The sequence below is a fragment of the Panulirus ornatus genome, chromosome 55 (genome assembly GCF_036320965.1).
Source record: "Panulirus ornatus isolate Po-2019 chromosome 55, ASM3632096v1, whole genome shotgun sequence".
NCBI lineage: Eukaryota > Metazoa > Arthropoda > Malacostraca > Decapoda > Palinuridae > Panulirus > Panulirus ornatus.
The window spans coordinates 35,131,650-35,153,663 of record NC_092278.1 but is presented as its reverse complement, the minus strand read 5'-3'; the positions used below and the strand labels follow the sequence as shown (position 1 = coordinate 35,153,663).

General features: G+C 38.3%; 1 protein-coding gene and 1 long non-coding RNA gene across 4 annotated transcripts in view; one reads left to right on the top strand and one right to left on the bottom strand.

Annotated features, from left to right (window-relative positions):
• LOC139765682 (uncharacterized) overlaps positions 1 to 18,377 on the top strand; it is a 303,519-nt gene extending 285,142 nt beyond the window's left edge. For all 3 annotated transcript variants that reach the window (XR_011716730.1, XR_011716729.1, XR_011716731.1), the window contains exon 5: positions 16,901 to 18,377. This is a non-coding gene — a long non-coding RNA (uncharacterized lncRNA). The remainder of the gene's footprint in view (positions 1 to 16,900) is intronic.
• Positions 1 to 18,561, bottom strand: part of Prp4k (Pre-mRNA processing factor 4 kinase) — a 61,511-nt gene extending 42,950 nt beyond the window's left edge. The window contains exons 1-5 of the mRNA XM_071693409.1: positions 18,416 to 18,561; positions 14,610 to 14,777; positions 7,136 to 7,382; positions 6,788 to 6,953; positions 5,458 to 5,656 (exon numbers count right to left, since the gene is read on the bottom strand). Of these exons, the coding sequence (XP_071549510.1) occupies positions 5,458 to 5,656; positions 6,788 to 6,953; positions 7,136 to 7,382; positions 14,610 to 14,777; positions 18,416 to 18,420 (785 nt within the window). The 5' untranslated portion in view covers positions 18,421 to 18,561. The remainder of the gene's footprint in view (positions 1 to 5,457; positions 5,657 to 6,787; positions 6,954 to 7,135; positions 7,383 to 14,609; positions 14,778 to 18,415) is intronic.
• Between the last annotated feature and the right edge of the window lie 3,453 nt (positions 18,562 to 22,014).

Here is a 22,014-nt window from a genome sequence, read left to right as displayed (position 1 = left end):
TTTAATCCCAGGTAGCTAAGGCACTCCATTTCCTCTGGGCCCTCTCCAGTTAAACTCACTCATACCACCATGTCTTAACTCTCTGCTGCAATTCACTACCATACTTATCATTTAGCTCCTCACAGATTTTGATCACCTTTAAAAGTTCTGCCCTCTGTGACCCTTAGCCTGATTCGTTAATCTTTAACTAACAAGTTCTTCAGGTGAACATATGCAGAGGTTTTGGATTGTGTTATGCCTTGTCCACAATTCACTTTTCAAAGTTTCTCTGCTTCTCTTTCCTCATCTTGCAGTACTCATTTTTTGCTCTGCTATATCTTTCATATTGTTGTTGGTTACAATATCATCTTTTTTTCCTTCATAGCACATCTTTGAATCCTTGCTTTTTGGCATTTGGTGTTGAGCCATGTCTCTCCATTTTGATTTCCTGACACTCCAAACTTCTTTAATTTCTTGACCTGCATTTGTCAAGTACATTGTGCCAAATAGCTTTTACCCCTTCCCTGGCTTCCTTTTTCTTGTTTGCAAGATGGTCACTTTTCATTTCAAGTATCATTATGAGCGTGTCTTATAACCTCCATTTGAATAATGGCTTCATTTCAGGTATCTCCTGTTGTCACACTATGTCCTCCTCCTTGTCGTTCATCTTATCCGAAATCAGCTTTTAACTACAGCAGTTGTCATGAACAATTTTTGCCCTTTTTAAAATCTTTCATCCAGTGCTGTACATACTTCCTTGAATGTCCTGTCTCCGACTGTATACACTACCTCCTCAATAGGTTTATTTCTTTGTTTAACCTATTCAGAATCCTCAACTTCTGCTCTTCTTCAGTCACTATGCTCTGTGACTTTCTTGAGCTCAGCCTCATGTTCATCTTGTGGTTCTTGCCCATCCTGGGCTTATGTCCTTCCTTCTCCTTTCCTGAGCCTCATTCTTTATGTATACCCATGTTAGGGGCATCCTCCAATCTTTCTTTCCAGTCTTGCTCCATCAGTTTGTCCACCTCGAATGCTGTCTGACATTTTTCATGGTCCCTAGCAATATTCTCAGATTTCTTTACTTTGTCCTTTCAGTGGTATTTCTTTTTAAACTAAAGCCTTATGGGTGCTACCAGCATTAAGTTTCCCATCACCCCATTGACATTTTCACTCAGTTGAAAATCCCTCAAAATTCTCCATTTCCAGATCCTCACAAAACATCCTGGTATCATCAGTCAGTTTCATCTCATTCCCAATAGGCTCTCCATCAATAAATAACCTCATTACTTGTCTCTGTACTAGAGATATTTCCTTTTCTATTTTCCAACAACACCTTTAATGATTTTTTGCCGAGTTTAGGTTTAAGCCATGTAAGGGGTTAAAAACAGGCTTAGCCTCCCACAGAGACAATTCTATTCTGATTTTGGTTAGTAGAACCTTTACATGCTTGGAATATGCATTGCTAATGGCCTTATTATGCACTTCCAAGTGACCAGGGAGAAGAGTTTATTTGCCTTGTGACTCAAAATTACAGAGAAAAATCATCCTAGCTATGAGACTTATGCCAGCAGTCTACATGGTTGCCAGTTTGGAATGAACAGTTATATTTTCTGTCCTCTTAATATTTTTCTCTTCTGTGTTTCACTATGCTCCATTATAATAGCTTTGCATGCCAAAATCATACTATGATTTTGTAAGGATGATTTGTGGATGGTTTAAAATAGTGGATGATATCCTGTCCAACAACTGCTAGCCAACGGAGTTGCTTATAGCTTCTCACATCAGACTCATTGTGTATGCCCATCCCTCTCACCGTCTCTCTTCCCTTGGTGGTTATGTGTTCCCTACAGCATTTATTTGTAATGTACTATACATTCCTTTCTACAATCAACTATGTCCATTCAAAACACACTGTTTTCCTTCTGGACACATGATATGATCCTGGAGGTTGAAGTTTTTGTGGCATATTGAAAACATGTACATGTGCCTTTGAGTGTTTAAACATTCTAGTGCATAATGGAATCCTTTAGGCATGTATTGCCTTCTTACACTTATATTAAAAATTATAGGTCCAAGGAATATAGATGATTATGAATTATGTGCATTCAACATCAACTTAATTTGTAGAAGCTTTCAGCCATGGGATAGGTGGACCAGTTGCCATGTTGTGGCTTGGCCACTCAAATATACTTATAAATTATCAACAAGTTTTCCTACATGAAACATGGCTTTAAACAGTTAATGTTAACTATATTTACTGCCCCAAGTTTCTATTCTAATTTAAAAACTTTTTTTTACTGTAATATTACTTAGGAACACCTAAACTACATCACTAAGCACTTGGCCTTGTGGGTGCTTAGATGTGTACATATATTCATATTATGTAAATGTTGAGCACACCAACCCAGTGTGTGTGTACCGAGATTAGTGACAATCAAATTCATGAGGCGTGACTATGTGGTGACATACTACTTATTTGCAAGTCATTGGCCATCAACAAACTGGGTGACTATTGCATTTGTGCCTAGAAGTGAGACATGAGCAAGTACATTCAGAAGGATTTCTATGACTGACCACAAATTCTGATATGTAATGAGACTGAAATGAAATAAAATACTGAGAAATGAGTAGTTGAAGAAACTTTAGCAGTAACATTGACAACCACATCAGAAGAAAAGTTACCATAATCAACTCTAGCAGACATGTAGACAAATAAAGTGCTTATATATGAAGGGGAATCAGAATTGACTCCTGAAAAGGAAGAACTTGGTGGAAGAGATGGATAATGAGTCTGTGCAAGTGTGGATTGTTGTGTGGATACAGATGACACTAAAAGCAATTGTAAAGCTCTTACTTGGGCAAAAACGCTTACATTGGACATCAGTATGGAGAGGCTTGAAGACTGTTTCATCATGTATCATATAACTGCACAAGTTCACAAGGTATAAAGTGAAGAAATTTATAGACGATTTAGTTTTAGCAAAAGGCCACAAATATAAAGAAGGAAGTTTTGGAATTTAAGATTAATGCATACATGACTAATCTACAGTCATTTCACTGGATTAATGACCCAATGATAGAATCTTAAGAAAAATGAAAGAATATGTTTATAACAGCAAACTCAGTATGGCTAACAAATTGCATAAATGTATGTTTGTGAAAACACTTTAACTAATGTTGTGTTTATGTACATAGAGACTGCAAGGCTTGAAATTCTTCTAAGGACTTCCTACCATAAAGCAGAAAATTTGTTAAAAGTTCTTGAGTACTTTTGTCTGACACTAAACTTCTTTCCATCAAAATTGATTAACACTGTCTTATTTCTTGAAACCTCATCAGTGCTATAGTACAATTAACAAATGACTTGATGCACTGAACATTTAAAAAATTTGAAAAATTTTGAAAACCTATCTAGGTGTAAAATGAAGCACAGAATATCCAACAATATTCCATGAATGTGACAATACATATGTTACCACTATAATAGTTAGAAAAGATTTTTGTTTAACTGTATCTTTATATGCAGCTTTGCTGATAAAAATATATTTATTTCCCTTTCTTTACATGAGTAACTTTTAAAATGGGCCCTTTTCACTAATGGAAAAATATTGCAAAAATTAAGGGTGGTACTATATATAACAGAAAAGGAACTCAGGGTTTTCTTGCTCTCCAAATGGTTAACATGTATCCATAATGGAGAAGTGAAGAAGCTAAGCCATTACCCTTGCCCGGGTACTTACGCCGCTGTAGACAGGGCAGAGCTGGTGTTGGATCAGCTCCATACTAAGCCTGTAAACAGTGAAGCCCGCAGCCAGTAATTAATGATATTTGGCTAGATCATTTAAGACGTACTTAGATATATGATAGGACTGGCTTTGTGCAAAATTGCCAAAATGCTAACTAGACACTCCTCTTCATTAGTTATCATAACTGATATGAAGTTAACCAAGTCCATTCTTAACAGTTAATAAGTCCAGAACACAAACTGCGTCATTTCCTTTGCAAAACTTGACCACTTCCACTGAAAGTCTAAAATAAATGCTAAAAATTTCAAGATGGCTAAAAGCTAAATATGAGAAAGTTCACATTCATTCAGTAATACACAATAAACACACATGACATAAGGCATACCTGTCAACTGCCAAGTGAATTATTAATACATCGGTTAAACGTTTGAAAAAGTTTGCTACCTGAAGCAATCAGTTCATCAGTTCTTAACTCTCTCTCTCTCTCTCTATATATATATGTACTGTAACCACCATGTTGGAAAGACCTTAAATATGCTAAACTTGCTTCCAGTGAAATAACAACAAACAATTGAGGTGAAAACTGAATTTCTTGTAAAACATTTGAATGATTTTAGTACAAAAACAAGTTGTTGGCCATTTTTTTAAAAGTATGCTTATTAATAAAATTACAGCTTTAGAGAAGAGGACAGTATCTAAGTAATTTATCAACTTTAGAGAAGAGAACGGTATCTAAATAATTTATGAAGTCATGAAAGCAACTTCAGAGTAAGTAAATTACCAAATATTGCTGTTTGAGTACACATACAGTGCTGCTGACCGGCTGTTCAACTCTTTTGTAGTGTTTTAGAACTTGAAAGCTTTGTGCTTCAGGCAACAATATTCAAAGGTGGATCCTATTGTTTCCTGTTTAGCAATCATATACACTTTTCCTATTGATAATGTTCTTTAATGATGAACTTATAAGCAGAATGAAAGAAAAACCTCTTGCTCAACAGTGTAATTCTGGATTCTGATTAGGTTAGAATCAACTCTCATTACTGACCTACTCTTACTGAAATGCCTATAGACAGTACTGCTATAAATACACATTTGACAGAACATCATCAGTACCTGGTTATACTTAACGGTAACCAGCAGCAATTCAGCGAGGAGCTCATAAGTACAGCAGAGAGCCAACCCAACGACCAACCGCTGCTCCACAACACCCAAGGAAGGTGGGCTTGCTAGAACGCTCAAACACATGTCATTTACAAGTTTATAAATAAAGGCTTACAATCAGTTACTCTCTGTATCACATTATTAATGGTTTCCCAAAAGAAAGCTAAAAAGTAAGCACCTAAAATTCTAACTAGTGGGTATTCTGGTCAAATGTTTATGCCTCCCTAAACAACCCAATATGGGATCTGACAATATAATATATAGAACTCCCCATCTGAAATCTGTGCAATAATTAAGTCACAGGCACATCAACATCACTGTTTACCCATGAAAACTTATACTGTACTTATCAATTCCATCTCCTCTTCTTCAAAAGCATGAAATTGTTCAATTAGAGCATATTTTTGCTTTTACAGGTGAAGTTTCTTTAGATCAATTGTAATGCAAAGCAAATACTGCCCTCACTGTTATACCTAAACCCCAAGATTTCTTTGTTACCAGTTTCAGGAAAGTGCGAGTCACTGAAACAGAGAGTGGTAGTATAATCACTGCTGACACACAAATCAGGTACCTGCTTCTCTTTCGTTTCTTAGGCCTGGATTCTCTTTCTTTCCTCCGCTCCTTCTTTTTAGGCTCGGCTTCGTCTGAATCATCAATGGTAACAATTTCATTGGCAACCTTTTGAACCACCACGGGCTTCTGCTTTATTTCTTGATTTTCTTCTTCTTCCTCTACATCACTCATGTAGGCCCCAAGGCATGCTTGTAGCGCTGCCTGTTGTATAAAATGTGTAAACAGATTAATAAAAAATCCAACTGATACAAGTCATCATTAAAATTATAAGACTGCTAGTAAGAAGCAAACCAAAACAAACATAATAAGCCCATATATGGTGTAATGTTAATTAGACCATTTTCTACTAACAAATAAAAAATAGAATCAAAATGCTCAAAACTAATCTTTTCATGAATTTGAGTACCCAAAGAAGAGTAACAGTCTAACCACAATCTTGTTAACCACAATGTATACCATTTCACTCAGGATGCACTTTCATAATACTTTACTCTCATTTCTCATCATGGTACTGGTGGATCTATTTTAAGTTTATCTACTGTAGTAAAAAATATTTTTTCCATGAAATATTATTAAGTCTTCCAGGAACAAAATTAATTCAATTCAATCAGATCTCCTATAACACTCCTAATGACTCTACTATGTCTTAAAGAGGTTACAATGCCATTTTCCTAGCTGTTAACCTCCGAGGCAAACACAGCAGGGCGCTAATGCCCACGATCAATTGAAGTGCTTTCTCCACGAGTTGCATTCTGCATGCATCATACTTTGGCCTTGTGTGGTAACCCAGATAATGCGCGAGTCACTGGAGCTACCCGGAGAATCTCAGTAACCTGCTAATAACAATGGTGGCTGGTTGCATGCCTTTTCTAGGGACTCGTAGCATCTATGACGCCCACCACTGCCCATAGTGCCCACTGACGCACCCTTACCCTCCTTATTAAAGATTGGTTAATCCAGTAAATAATGTCTTTTCTGAAACTAAAAATGCTGTAATACAAAGTTACAAATGTTACTGGTACATATAGATAGGCTAATCCAGTAAATAATATTTTTCCTTAACTAGGAATGCTTAAGTATGTAATTTAAAGAAAATAACTAACTGGTCACCTTTTCATAAATAAAAAATATTTTATTTTTTGCTCTTAAGGTAAAAAAATTCAGTTGCACCTTAAAGTTAAACGATTTTCTCAAATTTCTTATAATTTATGCAAAGTTACTTTTAGGGCTCAATGTACGAACTTAAAGTAAATGAACAAAGAGGTTGATGTAAACCTTTTGCAATACACATTATATGAAATGGGTGAAACCTCAAAGCCATTTTCAACTTAACTTTTGTTTCATGAGCTCTTCCAAGTTGAGATCCTCATGTATGGGAAGGAAATCTGAAGAATCTAAGCAAAATTCTTCAGCCCTCCGTGAAGCTTCTCTTGAATTTTCATCACTCACAAGTTGATCCATTCCATCTTCCTCACTGCTTGACACAGTCAATGGCTGTATCAGGTCAATTCATGAAAGACAAAATGGTATTCATTTGCAGATATAAGTATGCATCAACATATGGAAATTTGTCATGTACCAAAAATTTTGTAATTCAACCGCAATGTAGATTCTACTGAAAATTATTAAAGAGCTCTCTGTCACACTTGGTCTTAAGAGATAAATGGATTACTTACTTGTTCTCTGCTACCATTGCGATTATCAACGACAATTTTCATCGACTCCACAATCCCATTTCCAGCTGAAGCTTGCATTATCTCAACATCCCTTTCCCTGTCTTTTGGTTGGTTATGATTAGACACAATCGCTTCCAAGCCAGATTCCAGCAGTTCATCTATAAGTTCTACATCTTCATTTACAGACTCAACACTTTCACTTTCTGACTCTTTGTGTCTATGTTTACATCGGTGTTTCTTGTGTTTTCTGAAATTGATAAAGGTATATCAAATGTTACTTACAAATTATATATTCCTTTCCAGTGTATTTCACTATTCACTACTTATGTTGTAATATGGTATCCAACAAAAAAATTATTACTGCTAACAATGAGCTGAACTTCTGTAGTATTTCTAAGCCTCTTCCCTTTCCTTTCATACAAGATATGTCTAAATCTGAAAGGCCTCTACCTATTGCAAAACATAGGGACTCATACAGGAGTGTTTTAAAGCACCTTGGAAAAGGCTTATTTCCTCAAGTTCCATCATGCATGCTCTTTATTTCTGCACATTCCCTCACTACTGTTCTTCCATCTTATATAGTCTCCCTCCCTATCTTTTTTGGAAGGAATCAAATCGCATAATTCTGATTACTTCTGAAAAACCAACAGGTGCTTATCATATGTATACTGCAAAGGGTGTTAGTGCTGTCAATGGACTGAACCAGGACATATGGACTAGCTGGGAGAAAATCCAGAATGGTCTGTGGTGCCTGATTGTGGATAGGGGGGCTAGGGTTTTGGTCCATTAAACATGACAGCTAGAGAATGGATGTAAGCAAATTAGGCCTTTTCTTTGTCAGTTCCTGGTGCTACCTTACCAATGCAGAAAATGGCAAACTAGTATGAAAGAAGAAAAAAAATTTGAATTGCCTTTCATTACATACTTTTCCAAAATCAGAAGTTCCATAAACTTCTTCATTACTTTCTTGCTGTCTTGTTAATACCATAGATCAGTGAAACTGTTTTGACCTAGAAGGCTCTTCCCTGATGGCAATCCAAAGACCTAGGCCTTTCTACTCAGATTTTATGATGCTGTACAGCAGTCATTTTTAAATGATAATGGTAATACCAATAGAATGTAATTTCTAATCTTAGTATCATTATTCAATAAACAGTCCCCTTCATTCTTAGTTCTATTTATTAGTAACAACTTGTACAGTAATTTCTAATCTTATTATCATTATGCAAGAGTTTTGGAAAGAGGGGCAAGTATGAAGTCTGTTGTGGATGAGAGAGCTTGGGAAGTGAGTCAGTTGTTGTTCGCTGATGATACAGCGCTGGTGGCTGATTCATGTGAGAAACTGCAGAAGCTGGTGACTGAGTTTGGTAAAGTGTGTGAAAGAAGAAAGTTAAGAGTAAATGTGAATAAGAGCAAGGTTATTAGGTACAGTAGGGTTGAGGGTCAAGTCAATTGGGAGGTAAGTTTGAATGGAGCAAAACTGGAGGAAGTAAAGTGTTTTAGATATCTCGGAGTGGATCTGGCAGCGGATGGAACCATGGAAGCGGAAGTGGATCATAGGGTGGGGGAGGGGGCGAAAATCCTGGGAGCCTTGAAGAATGTGTGGAAGTCGAGAACATTATCTCGGAAAGCAAAAACGGGTATGTTTGAAGGAATAGTGGTTCCAACAATGTTGTATGGTTGCGAGGCATGGGCTATGGATAGAGTTGTGTGCAGGAGGATGGATGTGCTGGAAATGAGATGTTTGAGGACAATGTGTGGTGTGAGGTAGTTTGATCAAGTAAGTAACGTAAGGGTAAGAGAGATGTGTGGAAATAAAAAGAGCGTGGTTGAGAGAGCAGAAGAGGGTGTTTTGAAATGGATTGGTCACATGGAGAGAATGAGTGAGGAAAGATTGACCAAGAGGATATATGTGTCGGAGGTGGAGGGAACGAGGAGAAGTGGGAGACCAAATTGGAGGTGGAAAGATGGAGTGAAAAAGATTTTGTGTGATCGGGGCCTGAACATGCAGGAGGGTGAAAGGAGGGCAAGGAATAGAGTGAATTGGATCGATGTGGTATACCAGGGTTGACGTGCTGTCAGTGGATTGAACCAGGGCATGTGAAGCGTCTGGGGTAAACCATGGAAAGATGTGTAGGTATGTATATTTGCGTGTGTGGACGTATGTATATACATGTGTATGGGGGTGAGTTGGGCCATTTCTTTCATCTGTTTCCTTGCGCTACCTCGCAAACGCGGGAGACAGCGAAAAAAAAAAAATTATCATTATTCAGTAAACAGTCCCCTTCATTCTTAGTTCTATTTATTAGTAACAAATTGTACAGTAAATACTTTTTCTTGAAGGTCCTTCTCTTTTCAGATGTTCCATAAAAGTCTTTATTCTTTGCATTAACTTTCTTCCTAATGTCACATATCTAGGAGGAAATACTTTTACTTAGAAGAACTCTTTTCTAAGGTTAAGAGAGACCAAGCCAGGTCCCTAGGAACACATCCATCCTTTTCAGGCTCAGCTAGTTAAGAAGTATGAAAACCTCCCCATCTGAAGGACTGTGTTGAGTAAAGGAAGAGGTGGCATTTGAGTTTTAATATGAACAAATAAAAAATTCAAAATATTGGCAATGAAAAGGTGAAGGCAAGGTATGATATGAATTTTCTTGAGCTAAAAGGTAAATGAAAAAAGACTTGTATAATAATCTTAGATGACCTTAATTCCAAGAAGCACTGAAAAATCCAAACAAAATACTATGATTCTTGGGTAGGGCATTCAAATTTAAGTCTATGAAACTTATCTACATTCTTCAAAATTCACTAGTATGTCTGCACTGTGAATATTGTGTTCAGTTTTAGTCATCCTACTTGGCAAAAGACTTAAATTAGGGTGACAGGACAGTGGCAGGTTATGTTCTTTGGACAGAAAAACAAAACCTATGAAAGCTGGCGAGATGACAAAGTTATTTAGTTCAAAAAGACAAGGTTTAGAGATGACATACTATAGGTACTTAAGAGTTATCAAAGGGTACGATAATCTCTATCTAAACAGATATATAAAGCTAGAATTAGTTGTCTGATTTCTCAGAGTATTGGATACAGACTCAGACGCAAACTTTTTACTTTGGTTGAGGTAAGGTACTATATCTTCAAAGGAACTTCTGATGAACAGAATATTTATCAAATTAACTGACAAATATTTGCCTCAAATCCAAAACGAACAAAATTTGCACTTCCTTAGTTATATATAAAATTTTCAGGTATTTCACCAAGAGTTATGTTTCCTTTCTATATCTAACCATGCTAATCTCTTTTTAGTATCTCCCAATATTATAAAAAATCTTGAAAACACCTAGTTACCTGCCGCTGCTTGCATTCCACATAAATAGTTAACAGCCGCAAAATAAATGTGGCTAATGGAAAATATAATACCACAGGGTTAGTTGCCAACTTCTCTTATAGTAGTACATGGAACTCTATGAGAAGCAAAGGCCAATCACTGCCATCTGTAACTCTTTATCATCGAGAATAATAAGAAATTCACGCTATATTCTAGGATTAGTATGCAGTCAATAAGTTATTCTGGTTAGTGAAATATGCTTTATCTCGAAAGAACATCGAATACAATTAATATGCATCCCCACTCACAAGCTTTTATAACCTATTCACTGCTGAGTGTTACAACAGCACTAATTAAAACAACAAATGTTGACTATGGGTTGCAGCTATAGCAACACCCTCTTAAGTTTTGCACTTGAGGTATCAGAGGGAAGAGAAATCCTGACAGCATTACAAATATCAATTCCTTTATTGCCATTCACTGGAACGTTTCATTTTTGTGACAGCTATATCAGCAGAGAATTCTTCCAAATTCTGCATTCTGCATTCATGACTCATTCATGACTGTCAAGAGTCAAAAAATTGTATACATAATAATGATGAAAACTGGGCATTTAATTTTTCAAAAGAAGGAACAGAGAAGGGGGCCAGAATAGGATATTCCCTCAAAGGCCCAGTCCTCTGTTCTTAATGCTACCTTGCTAACGCGGGACACAGCAAATAGGGGATAGGGGAGATAGAATAATTCCCACGCATTCCTCACGCGTCGTAGAAGGCGACTAAAGGGGACGGGAGCGGGGGGCTGGAAACCCTCCCCTCCTTGTATTTTTAACTTTCTAAAAGGGGAAACAGAAGGAGTCATGCAGGGAGTGCTCACCCTCCTCAAAGGCTCAGATTGGGGTGTCTAAATGTGTGTGGATGTAAACCAAGATGAGAAAAAAGGAGAGATTGGTAGTATGTTTGAGGAAAGGAACCTGGATGTTTTGGCTCTGAGTGAAATGAAGCTCAAGGGTAAAGGGAAGAGTGGTTTGGGAATGTCTTAGGAGTAAAGTCAGGGGTTAGTGAGAGGACAAGAGCAAGGGAAGGAGTTGCACTACTCCTGAAACAGGAGTGGTGGGAGTATGTGATAGAGTGTAAGAAAGTAAATTCTAGATTGATATGGGTAAAACTGAAAGTGGATGGAGAGAGATGGGTGATTATTGGTGCATATGAACCTGGGCATGAGAAGATCATGAGAGGAAAGTGTTTTGGGAGCAGCTTAGCGAGTGTGTTAGTAGTTTTCATGCATGAGACCGGGTTATAGTAATGGGTGATTTGAATGCAAAGGCGAGTAATGTGGCAGTTGAGGGAATAGTTGGTGTACATGGGGTGTTCAGTATTGTAAATGGAAATGGTGAAGAGCTTGTAGATTTATGTGTTGAAAAAGGACTGGTGATTGGGAATATCTGGTTTAAAAAGAGAGACAGACATAAGTATACGTTTGTAAGTAGGAGAGATGGCCAGAGAGCGTTATTGGATTACGTGTTAATTGATAGGCGCGCGAAAGAGAGACTTTTGGATGTTAATGTGCTGAGAGGTGCAACCCGTGGGATGTCTGATCATTATCTTGTGGAGGCGAAGGTGAAGATTTGTAGAGGTTTTCAGAAAAGAAGAGAGAATGCTGGGGTGAAAAGAGTGGTGAGTAAGTGAGCTTGGGAAGGAGACTTGTGTGAGGAAGTACCAGGAGAGACTGAGTAAAGAATGGAAAAAGGTGAGAACAAAGGAGGTAAGGAGAGTGGGGGTGGAATGGGATGTATTTAGGGAAGCAGTGATGGCTTGCTCAAAAGATGCTTGTGGCATGAGAAGCATGGGAGGTGGGCAGATTAGAAAGGGTAGTGAGTGGTGGGATGAAGAAGTATGGTACTGCAGTGGAATTTATTAGAAAAGGGGGTGACTGTATTGTTGACTGGTTGGTAAGGTTATTTAATGTATGTATGACTCATGGCGAGGTGCCTGAGGATTGGCGGAATGCTTGCATAGTGCCATTGTACAAAGGCAAAGGGGATAAAAGTGAGTGCTCAAATTACAGAGGTATAAATTTGTTGAGTATTCCTGGGAAATTATATGGGAGGGTATTGATTGAGAGGGTGAAGGCATGTACACAGCATCAGATTGGGGAAGAGCAGTGTGGTTTCAGAAGTGGTAGAGGATGTGTGGATCAGGTGTTTGCTTTGAAGAATGTATGTGAGAAATACTTAGAAAAGCAAATGGTTTTGTATGTAGCATTTATGGATCTGGAGAAGGCATATGATAGAGTTGATAGAGATGCTCTGTGGAAGGTATTAAGAATATATGGTGTGGGAGGCAAGTTGTTAGAAGCAGTGAAAAGTTTTTATTGAGGATGTAAGGCATGTGTACATGTAGGAAGAGAGGAAAGTGATTGGTTCTCAGTGAATGTAGGTTTGCGGCAGGGGTGTGTGATGTCTCCATGGTTGTTTAATCTATTTGTGGATGGGGTTGTTAGGGAGGTGAATGCAAGAGTTTCAGAAAGAGGGACAAGTATGCAGTCTGTTGTGGATGAGATAGCTTGGGAAGCAAGTCAGTTGTTGTTCGCTGATGATACAGCGCTGATGGCCGATTCATGTGAGAAACTGCAGAAGCTGGTGACTGAGTTTGGTAAAGTGTGTGAAAGAAGAAAGTTGAGAGTAAATGTAAGTAAGAGCAAGGTTATTAGGTACAGTAGGGTTGAGGGTCAAGTCAGCTGGGAGGTAAGTTTGAATGGAGAGAAACTGGAGGAAGTGAAGCGTTTTAGATATCTGGGAGTGGATTTGGCAGTGGATGGAACCATGGAAGTGGAAGTGAATTATAGGGTGGGGGAGGGGGCAAAAATTCTGGGAGCGTTGAAGAATGTGTGGAAGTCGAGAACATTATCTCGTAAAACAAAAATGGGTATGTTTGAAGGAATAGTGGTTCCAACAATGTTATATGGTTGCGAGGCGTGGGCTGTGGATAGAGTAGTGCACAGGAGGGTGGATGTGCTGGAAATGAGATGCTTGAGGACAACATGTGGTGTGAGGTGGTTTGATCGAGTAAGTAATAATAGGGTCAGAGAGATGTGTGGTACTAAAAAGAGTGGGGTTGAGAGAGCAGAAGAAGGTGTTTTGAAATGGTTTAGTCACATGGAGAGAAGGAGAGAGGAAAGATTGACAAAGAGGATATATGTGTCGGAGATGGAGATGGAGGGAACGAGAAGTGGGAGACCAAATTGGAGGTGGAAAGATGGAGTGAAAAAGATTTTGAGTGATCGGGGCCTGAACATGCAGGAGGGTGAAAGGCGTGCAAGGAATAGAGTGAATTGGATCGATGTGGTATACCGGGGTCAACGTGCTGTCACTGGATTGAACCAGGCCATGTGAAGCGTCTGGGGTAAACCATGGAAAGTTCTGTAGGGCCTGGATGTGGAAAGGGAGCTGTGGTTTCGGTGCATTATTACATGACAGCTAGAGACTGAGTGTGAACGAATGTGGCCTTTGTTGTCTTTTCCTAGCGCTACCTCACACACGAGGGGGAGGGGGTTGTTATATCATGTGTGGCAAGGTGGCAATGGGAATGAATAAAGGCAGACAGTATGAATTATGTACATGTGTATATATATGTATACGTTGAGATGTATAGGTATGTTTACCCACATGCACATGTATATACATACACATCCACACACGCACATATACATACCTATACATTTCAACGTATACTTATGTATACATACATAGACATATGCACTTATATCCATGTTCATAATTCATACTTGTTGCCTTTATTCATTCCCGTCGCCATCCCGCCACACATGAAATGACAATCCCCTCCCCCGCATGCGCGCAAGGTAGCGCTAGGAAAAGACAACTCATTCATTCACACTCAGTCTCTAGCTGTCATGTATAATGGAAAGGTATTTTTTTTTATAATTTTACTCAAATTTACCAGCAATTTGAAATAAATAAGGATTTCACTTTTCCAGTTTACTCTTACCTGCAAATTAGAAAACAGATAACCAATCTACAATGCAAAGTCATTCATTCACAAAATTTATAAACATTCTGTACAAATTACAATGTTTTAACCGTGGTTTCTACTACAGAAAAAAAAAATCTGAACCAGTAGCTCTTACCTCTCTTTCCTGGAAGATGATTTATGCCGGTGCTTGTGTTTGTGAGAGTGTCGCTTGTGCTTTTTCTTATGCTTGTGACGGTGCTCTTTTGACTTTGACCTAGAAAGTTCTTGCTCCTCTATCTTCATCTCATCATTTGACAGACTGGAAAGGCTTAGATCATCTGAGCTGAAAGAAAAATAGCCACATATGTTTACTAAACAACAGAGAATTATGTACTGCAATATATATATATATATATATATATATATATATATATATATATATATATATATATATATATACACACACATGACCCCCTCCTAACATACGTCTGAGTTCTGTTCTGGCTGGCTGGTTGGATCTCGAAGTAGATGTAAGTCAGACGCATGTCAGAATGGCATGTAGAATTAATATACCTGTACTCCATTCTTTTATCCTGCTGAATTTCTATCATGGTTATCTCATTTTTTATTAACCAACTTTATTATATTTGTACATTTTAAAATTCTTTAGTTCATCATTTTTGTTAATTCATATTTTTTTCTGTTCTTAAGTTGCATAAGTTATAAGTAGCAGATCAGGAGTGTGTATATCATTTATCTATTACACTTCATTGCCATTTTCTGTGTCAGCAAGGTAGTGCCAGGAAACACAAACAATAACCCATCCACTCACACACACACACACACATATTTTTTTTTTTCTTTTTTGCTTTGTCGCTGTCTCCCGCATTTGCGAGGTAGCGCAAGGAAACAGACGAAAGAAATGGCCCAACCCACCCCCATACACATGTATATACATACGTCCACACACGCAAATATACATACCTACACAGCTTTCCATGGTTTACCCCACACGCTTCACATGCCCCGATTCAATCCAACTGACAGCACGTCAACCCCGGTATACCACATCGATCCAAATCACTCTATTCCTTGCCCTCCTTTTACCCTCCTGCATGTTCAGGCCCCGATCACACAAAATCTTTTTCACTCCATCTTTCCATCTCCAATTTGGTCTCCCACTTCTCCTCGTTCCCTCCACCTCCGACACATATATCCTCTTGGTCAATCTTTCCTCACTCATTCTCTCCATGTGCCCAAACCATTTCAAAACACCCTCTTCTGCTCTCTCAACCACGCTCTTTTTATTTCCACACATCTCTCTTACCCTTACGTTACTTACTCGATCAAACCACCTCACACCACACATTGTCCTCAAACATCTCATTTCCAGCACATCCATCCTCCTGCGCACAACTCTATCCATAGTCCACGCCTCGCAACCATACAACATTGTTGGAACCACTATTCCTTCAAACATACCCATTTTTGCTTTCCGAGATAATGTTCTCGACTTCCACACATTCTTCAAGGCTCCCAGAATTTTCGCCCCCTCCCCATATATATATATATATATATCTATATATGACAGCTAGAGATTGAGTGTGAACGAATGTGCCTTTGATGTCTTTTCCTAATGCCACCTTGCGTGCATGTGGGTGGAGGGGGCAGTGGCAGGGTGGCAGTGGGAATGGAGGAAGACAGCTTGTATGAATATGCACAAGTGTATATATATATGTATGTCTGTGTATGTATATATGTATACATTGAAATGTATAGACATACGTGGGCGTCTATGTATATAAATGTGTATGTGGGTGGGTTGGGCCATTCTTTCGTCTGTTTCCTTGTGCTACCTCGCTAATGCAGGAGACCGCGGCAAAGTATAAAAAAATTAATTCATCTCAATCTCCAAGAAAAAATACATATAGTTTCATGGGTCTTGTTCATTTTTATATAATTATATATGTTTTTATATATTTACATTATTTGCCCCTTACATTCAAAGCCCTTCCCCTTTTAGGAACTTGTCATATAATTGTTAATTCAATTTCAGAATACACTTTTCGTGGTGTAAATGTGTTTAATTACATTTCATTACATGACAAAACTAAGGGTGGGCTTTCTAAGCTTGACCAGCTGGCAGCTTTGGCACTAACTTGTTTTGCCCAATTTTTGCTTCACTCTATGAAGGAAAACAATAAGAAATGTCAGAGAATGGATCAGTTGTGTGTAACAATAGAAAAGAACTCTGTTTATTCCCATCTTCTCTTTGCCAACTTTGCCAAAGGTCTCACTTGTCACTTCAACATCAAAAGATCTAAAAACAGTCCCATAAAAACATGTATTTTGGCATTTCAAAATTTTAACAAAATTTTCCCCAGAACCTTTGACTAATGAAGAAATTTGACAGTTTTTTCCACACACCATCACTGATTATAGTCCATTATCTTTTTTATCAAGCAGATCCAGGACCATTTTCATGGGGCTCCTGCAGCTTCGAGGCTTCACTTCATGCAGAAACATGGAAATAAAGGACCCTTTGAAGCCACAAGAATCTTAATGAGACTACTCCCTTCCATCCACTGATGATTATACAGCCTTAAAACAAAGGTAACTTCTTGCTCATGGTGTAACCACTTGTAGATGAAGTCTGACTGCTCTGGCATTAGGATTGAAATAGAAACATCTTTTTGTGTATATGTATAATGAGAAGAAAATGTTAAATGTAAATAAAGGCAAGACCTAGTTTTTGAAAACGATGCGAGATCACAGAGTAATATCAGTCTGCATAAAAGTTGAGGATGATTGAAGTTTGGTTTGGATGGTGGTGAGAATGCTGAAGTTGAATGTAAAGGGAGAAGAACTGAAGGTTCACTGAAATCTCTGGAACAGTATATGGAAAAATTGAAGCAGATAGTGTCCAAGAAGGTTGAGTGAAGGAGTGATAGTCAGTCTTTTACATCAGTTTGATTGATGTCAGCCAATGCTTCACCTACTTTTGTAAACAACTCCACCAAATCTCTGTCTGATCTTAATAGTCCATGTCAGTATCGTCTCACAGTAATTATTATTCAGTGAAGAATTATCCCATTTACACTATCTTATCTTAATTTACTTACAACAATAATTCATGCCATTCCATAAGAAATTTTATCAGATTCTCCGGTTAATGAGGTTACAGCTCTCAAACAATTCCCCACTTAACATCAAAATTAAGGTAAATCTAGGCTGCTGGAAAAAGTTAGATAAAGATTTCAAAGGTCATGTTGATTTATAAGTGTTCCCCCTACTTTAGGTAAAGGAATCCTAAATTTTCCCTGATCATCAAAGCCCTCCCCACTTCCATCTTTTTGTTATAGTAGTTACATGACAGAATCACTGATACTACAAAGGTATTTCCATATTAGCAATAAGATGATAATTTACCTTTTGTCATTCTCCTTCAGCATATCTCATTTCAAGCATATAATCATAGTTACATTAAAGAAAAAAATTGGCACAGGGAAAGTGCAAAAGTGACACCCTTATCCTTTATACAGAGATGAAATATGACAAAATTACAGAGTGAAACTCCAGGTAATTTGCGAACGTGATGGCCACTAAATATTTAATATAATTATACATGAAATGGAAGTAAAAATCTAGTTCAGCTTCGCCCACTACAAACATATCATGCATAGCATCGCACCTCCATAACCTAATCTTACAAGAGTTCAGTAAATAATGCAAAAACCTAACATAATTTTCATCATAAATGATCCAGAAAAAATTTGCTGGCCAGTCTGAGAAACTACTGTCGACCAGCAACTGCTGTGCCAGGCGAGAGCTTCAGCTCGCCCAGCAAAGCCAGGCCTGACGTTTCTTCCTTCATTTATAGACTAATGGCTAACTATACACACTTTCTCCCTTATAATAGTGTTATATGATACAAGTGGAGTCTGTAAACATTGGTCTTAGCTACTTTTTGGGTAAACTTACTTCATATTTACGCGGTGTTAAATTCCAGTAAATGTCTCACTACAGTCACGGACGCAATATGCATCGGTTACGCTACCTTCAGCAAGATAACTTAGTAAGGAAAAAATAACAAAATTTTTTTATCCAGTCAAACACCTTTGATAGAATTTTGATACAGAAATATCGTTCGTTAATGATAGTTGTTTCATGTGATGAAGATAAAGAGTGTGAAGTAAGTGTAAATTACAAAATAAAGATGAAAAATACTCGTAATGCTTTACGAAGAGACTGTATGAAAATTACGTACTGGGGTTTCGAGCTCGGCGAGGCACAATGTTTGTAGAATATATATCATAAATCACATTTACACGAAAATTCATGCCATATCATACATAATGTAGGATTTATTGCCTTATTGTCATGCTTCATTATCGAAATTAAGCACCGAATTCCTTTTTAACCACAATTACCGCTTGTCAACAACGTACGCTAGTTCGGCTGTTTGCTGCATTAGTTTACAATTATAAGTTTAGGAACGAGTCTTGTACTGTTTGGTAGAGAAATATATTATGATTGTGTTTTTATACATAGTTAGGATGGCAGATATTCAATGATGGATTTAAGATTATTATGTTGTATGATTTCGAATGCCTAAATGTCCTTCTTCACTTAAACTCCCTCAGAAACGGTAGACTGTAGGACAAGCTAGATCTTTATTCATTAATAAGATTAATCCAGGAATACTGTATAACATCTGAGACAGAAGTTCCTTCATACAGCATTCTTTTCGCTTACAACAGTTTTAACTCCGTTCTTGAATGGGTGAATTACATCACCATCAATTACCTACTTTGCCAAAACGAGCAAAAACTTTCTTATTACTAAGAGCGCCAATGTATTCTTCACTGTACATACTGAAGTTAATTCCTGAGGCATGATATATTCCCTGGTATCTCAACCCACAGTGCAGTGGTTAGAATTCCTATCCACCTGTTGTGCTAGTCACATCTAACCCAGTTGTTCACCATCCCTTTTGGGACTGTTTCACGATTTAGCACCTTTTCGTCATAAGTTAGGGGTGTGTTTATATGTGTGTTTTTCATAGTTTAGACTTTGTGCATACATAGTATAATAGGCGGGGTGATACATGTGGAAAATCCTCCATGTTTGGAACAATAATCAATCGTCCATTTACATACGATCAAATATCATTCCCCTGACGTCATGTGAAACATCGCAAAAAGTTTTATGTAACACTCTTCGTCTCTCTCCCTCTCTTCTTGTACTTTCACCCATATTGCTAGACTATCCTAATCAACATATTATCAACTGTATGTCGTAGATAACAATATAATCTTAAGAGGAAATCCAAACCCTCCGCAGCGAAGTTCCCGTCGCTCTCGTCAGTGACCTAAGTTCCTTACATTTCCCTTCGTTGTCCAACAATCATCAAAGTCCTTTTACCGTCCCCTTAGCGGAATTTCCCGACATTATTGAGCCGGCAGTGAGCACTACCGCAATGAAGCATTCCACCATACACCATATCAACACCATTAGACTTCCAAAAATTTGGAAAACCACTAGGTCTTCTTCGAGGGTTCTGGGGCGAAATTGGATAACATGCTGAATCATCCCTCAGACAGCTGCTGGGTCTTCCCTGTACGCATGGTACCGAACGTAAAGTCACCGCGTCTAGATCGCTACTCTATTCCCCACCTACAAGACTACTCCTGTTATAACCTCCTTGGTTTCAAGGTTTTCTCTAAGATCCCTTTGGCCCTTACCTTTAACCATGTCCCTGTGAAAGCTACAGATATCCTTTGGATGGCTGTAACTGCCCCCTTTATCCTGTCAGAATTCGTTCCAGTGCTTTGTTCAGGGTTGGATCTGTCGGTTGTGTGTATGGACCTTCCACTGTTGTCATGGATTAATGTCGTCAGTTTAAGTCGTCCCTCTGGAAGGACTTCTTATAGTTCCTTGATTTTACGTGTCACCAGTATTACAACCTCCTCAACACAAGCTAACATGGCATAGGAGAAAAATACGCCCTTATCGTATTTATCTCGGATATAGAGAAGAAAGGTATAGATTATAGGGAAAATTATCGGAGAAGGTTAATTTGACTTCGGATGTAATGTAGACTTGACAGGGGCTGAAAGTTCAGGGAGAGATGGAGGTATCATTACGGAAAGTCCTTCTGTGATTGGTCCCTACGCAGAACCTATGGAAAGCGAGTCAAACGCACGCCATGGATCCAGGCCATAGTACCTGGCATTCATGCAAAAAAATGCTTACAGAAGCGATGGTCGAAAGAATGGGTGTTAAACGGAGCGGGGCAGGGACATGGCAGCTGACCAAAAAGGGATGGTTGAAGAGAGGTGATGGCTTCTTTTGATTCCAACCTGGCAGAAAGAGAGAGATGGAGGAAGATTCGTTCCTCTAGCCAGAGAAGAGTCATTCCTTCAGCCAAATTATAACCCATACAGCGAGGTGTCGCTTCAGTAAATCATCAGTTGGTGTCGGCCAATTGCGCCAGTCATTTACAGGCATAAGTGTTCTGCAGCTGAAGGCATCTAACGCCTACGTCGCTCGTATACGACAAAATGTTACGATTTACGTTAAAGTTAAACTTGTTGCTGTCTCTAATAACTTAGCTCCAATGTGCAGACCCTTTTAGCTGCAAAAAAGTAATGGTATTTTAATGCTGTTTCTTTTTAACTTTATAAGTTATTGTCTTTAGTTCATCTGTATAATGTCTCGCTTTTAACGTTATCGAATAGGTATTGATAAAGAGCCTCTGATCTGTAAATCATTGGTGATAAAAGAAAAATCGTACCGTAAACAGTCGAGATGTCAGATGAAGAGAACAGGATAGTCAGTCACCGCTCCCGGGCTTCCACGTTTTCTCTTATTTAAATTTGGGAGTGTCTTCATCGTTACATACCTTTGAGTTAATAACGGCCTTCCATGGTTCGCAAGCCTCATATTGTGAAGAAATGTCGCCACTAATGAAAATTCTAGGAAAAAGAAAGATGGTTACTATAAAAAATTGGAAGGCAGGGACAGAGAGCACGTACAATTGTCAAAAGTGGAAAGAAATATGATTTAAGGGTATTTAAACGTTTGTCTTGTGGACTGCCAATTTGCGCATTATTTCTATTCCTATTATTTACATTCTTCTTGCTCAACCACGATGAATACCATAATGTTTCAAAGCATCATATCACGGGAAAGCATAAGTCAAATGAATAGGCTGCTGGAAACGCTAGATCAGTTATGAAAACATTCCACGTCACAAAACGCTATCACCTGAAGATTCGCCCCCAGCGTTTTTCTAGGTAAGGTTAGGTTTTACACTCTCAGTTTGACACTACCTAGAAAAACGCTTGGGTAGTGGCGAAATTTCAAGTGATTCATTAAAACTTCTGAACTCTGCAGTAGACTTAGAGGTGGTGCTATTAACAACCACTTGTCCAACAAGTTGGGTTACTAGAGTTTCGAGACGGACAAGTTTCCACAGCATCTCGTATGGCCTACATGAACTGGCGGCCGACCCGATTGATCAAACAGGAAGCATCATTTTGAACTGTTTCTTTTTGCTAATCCCTTATACAGACTCA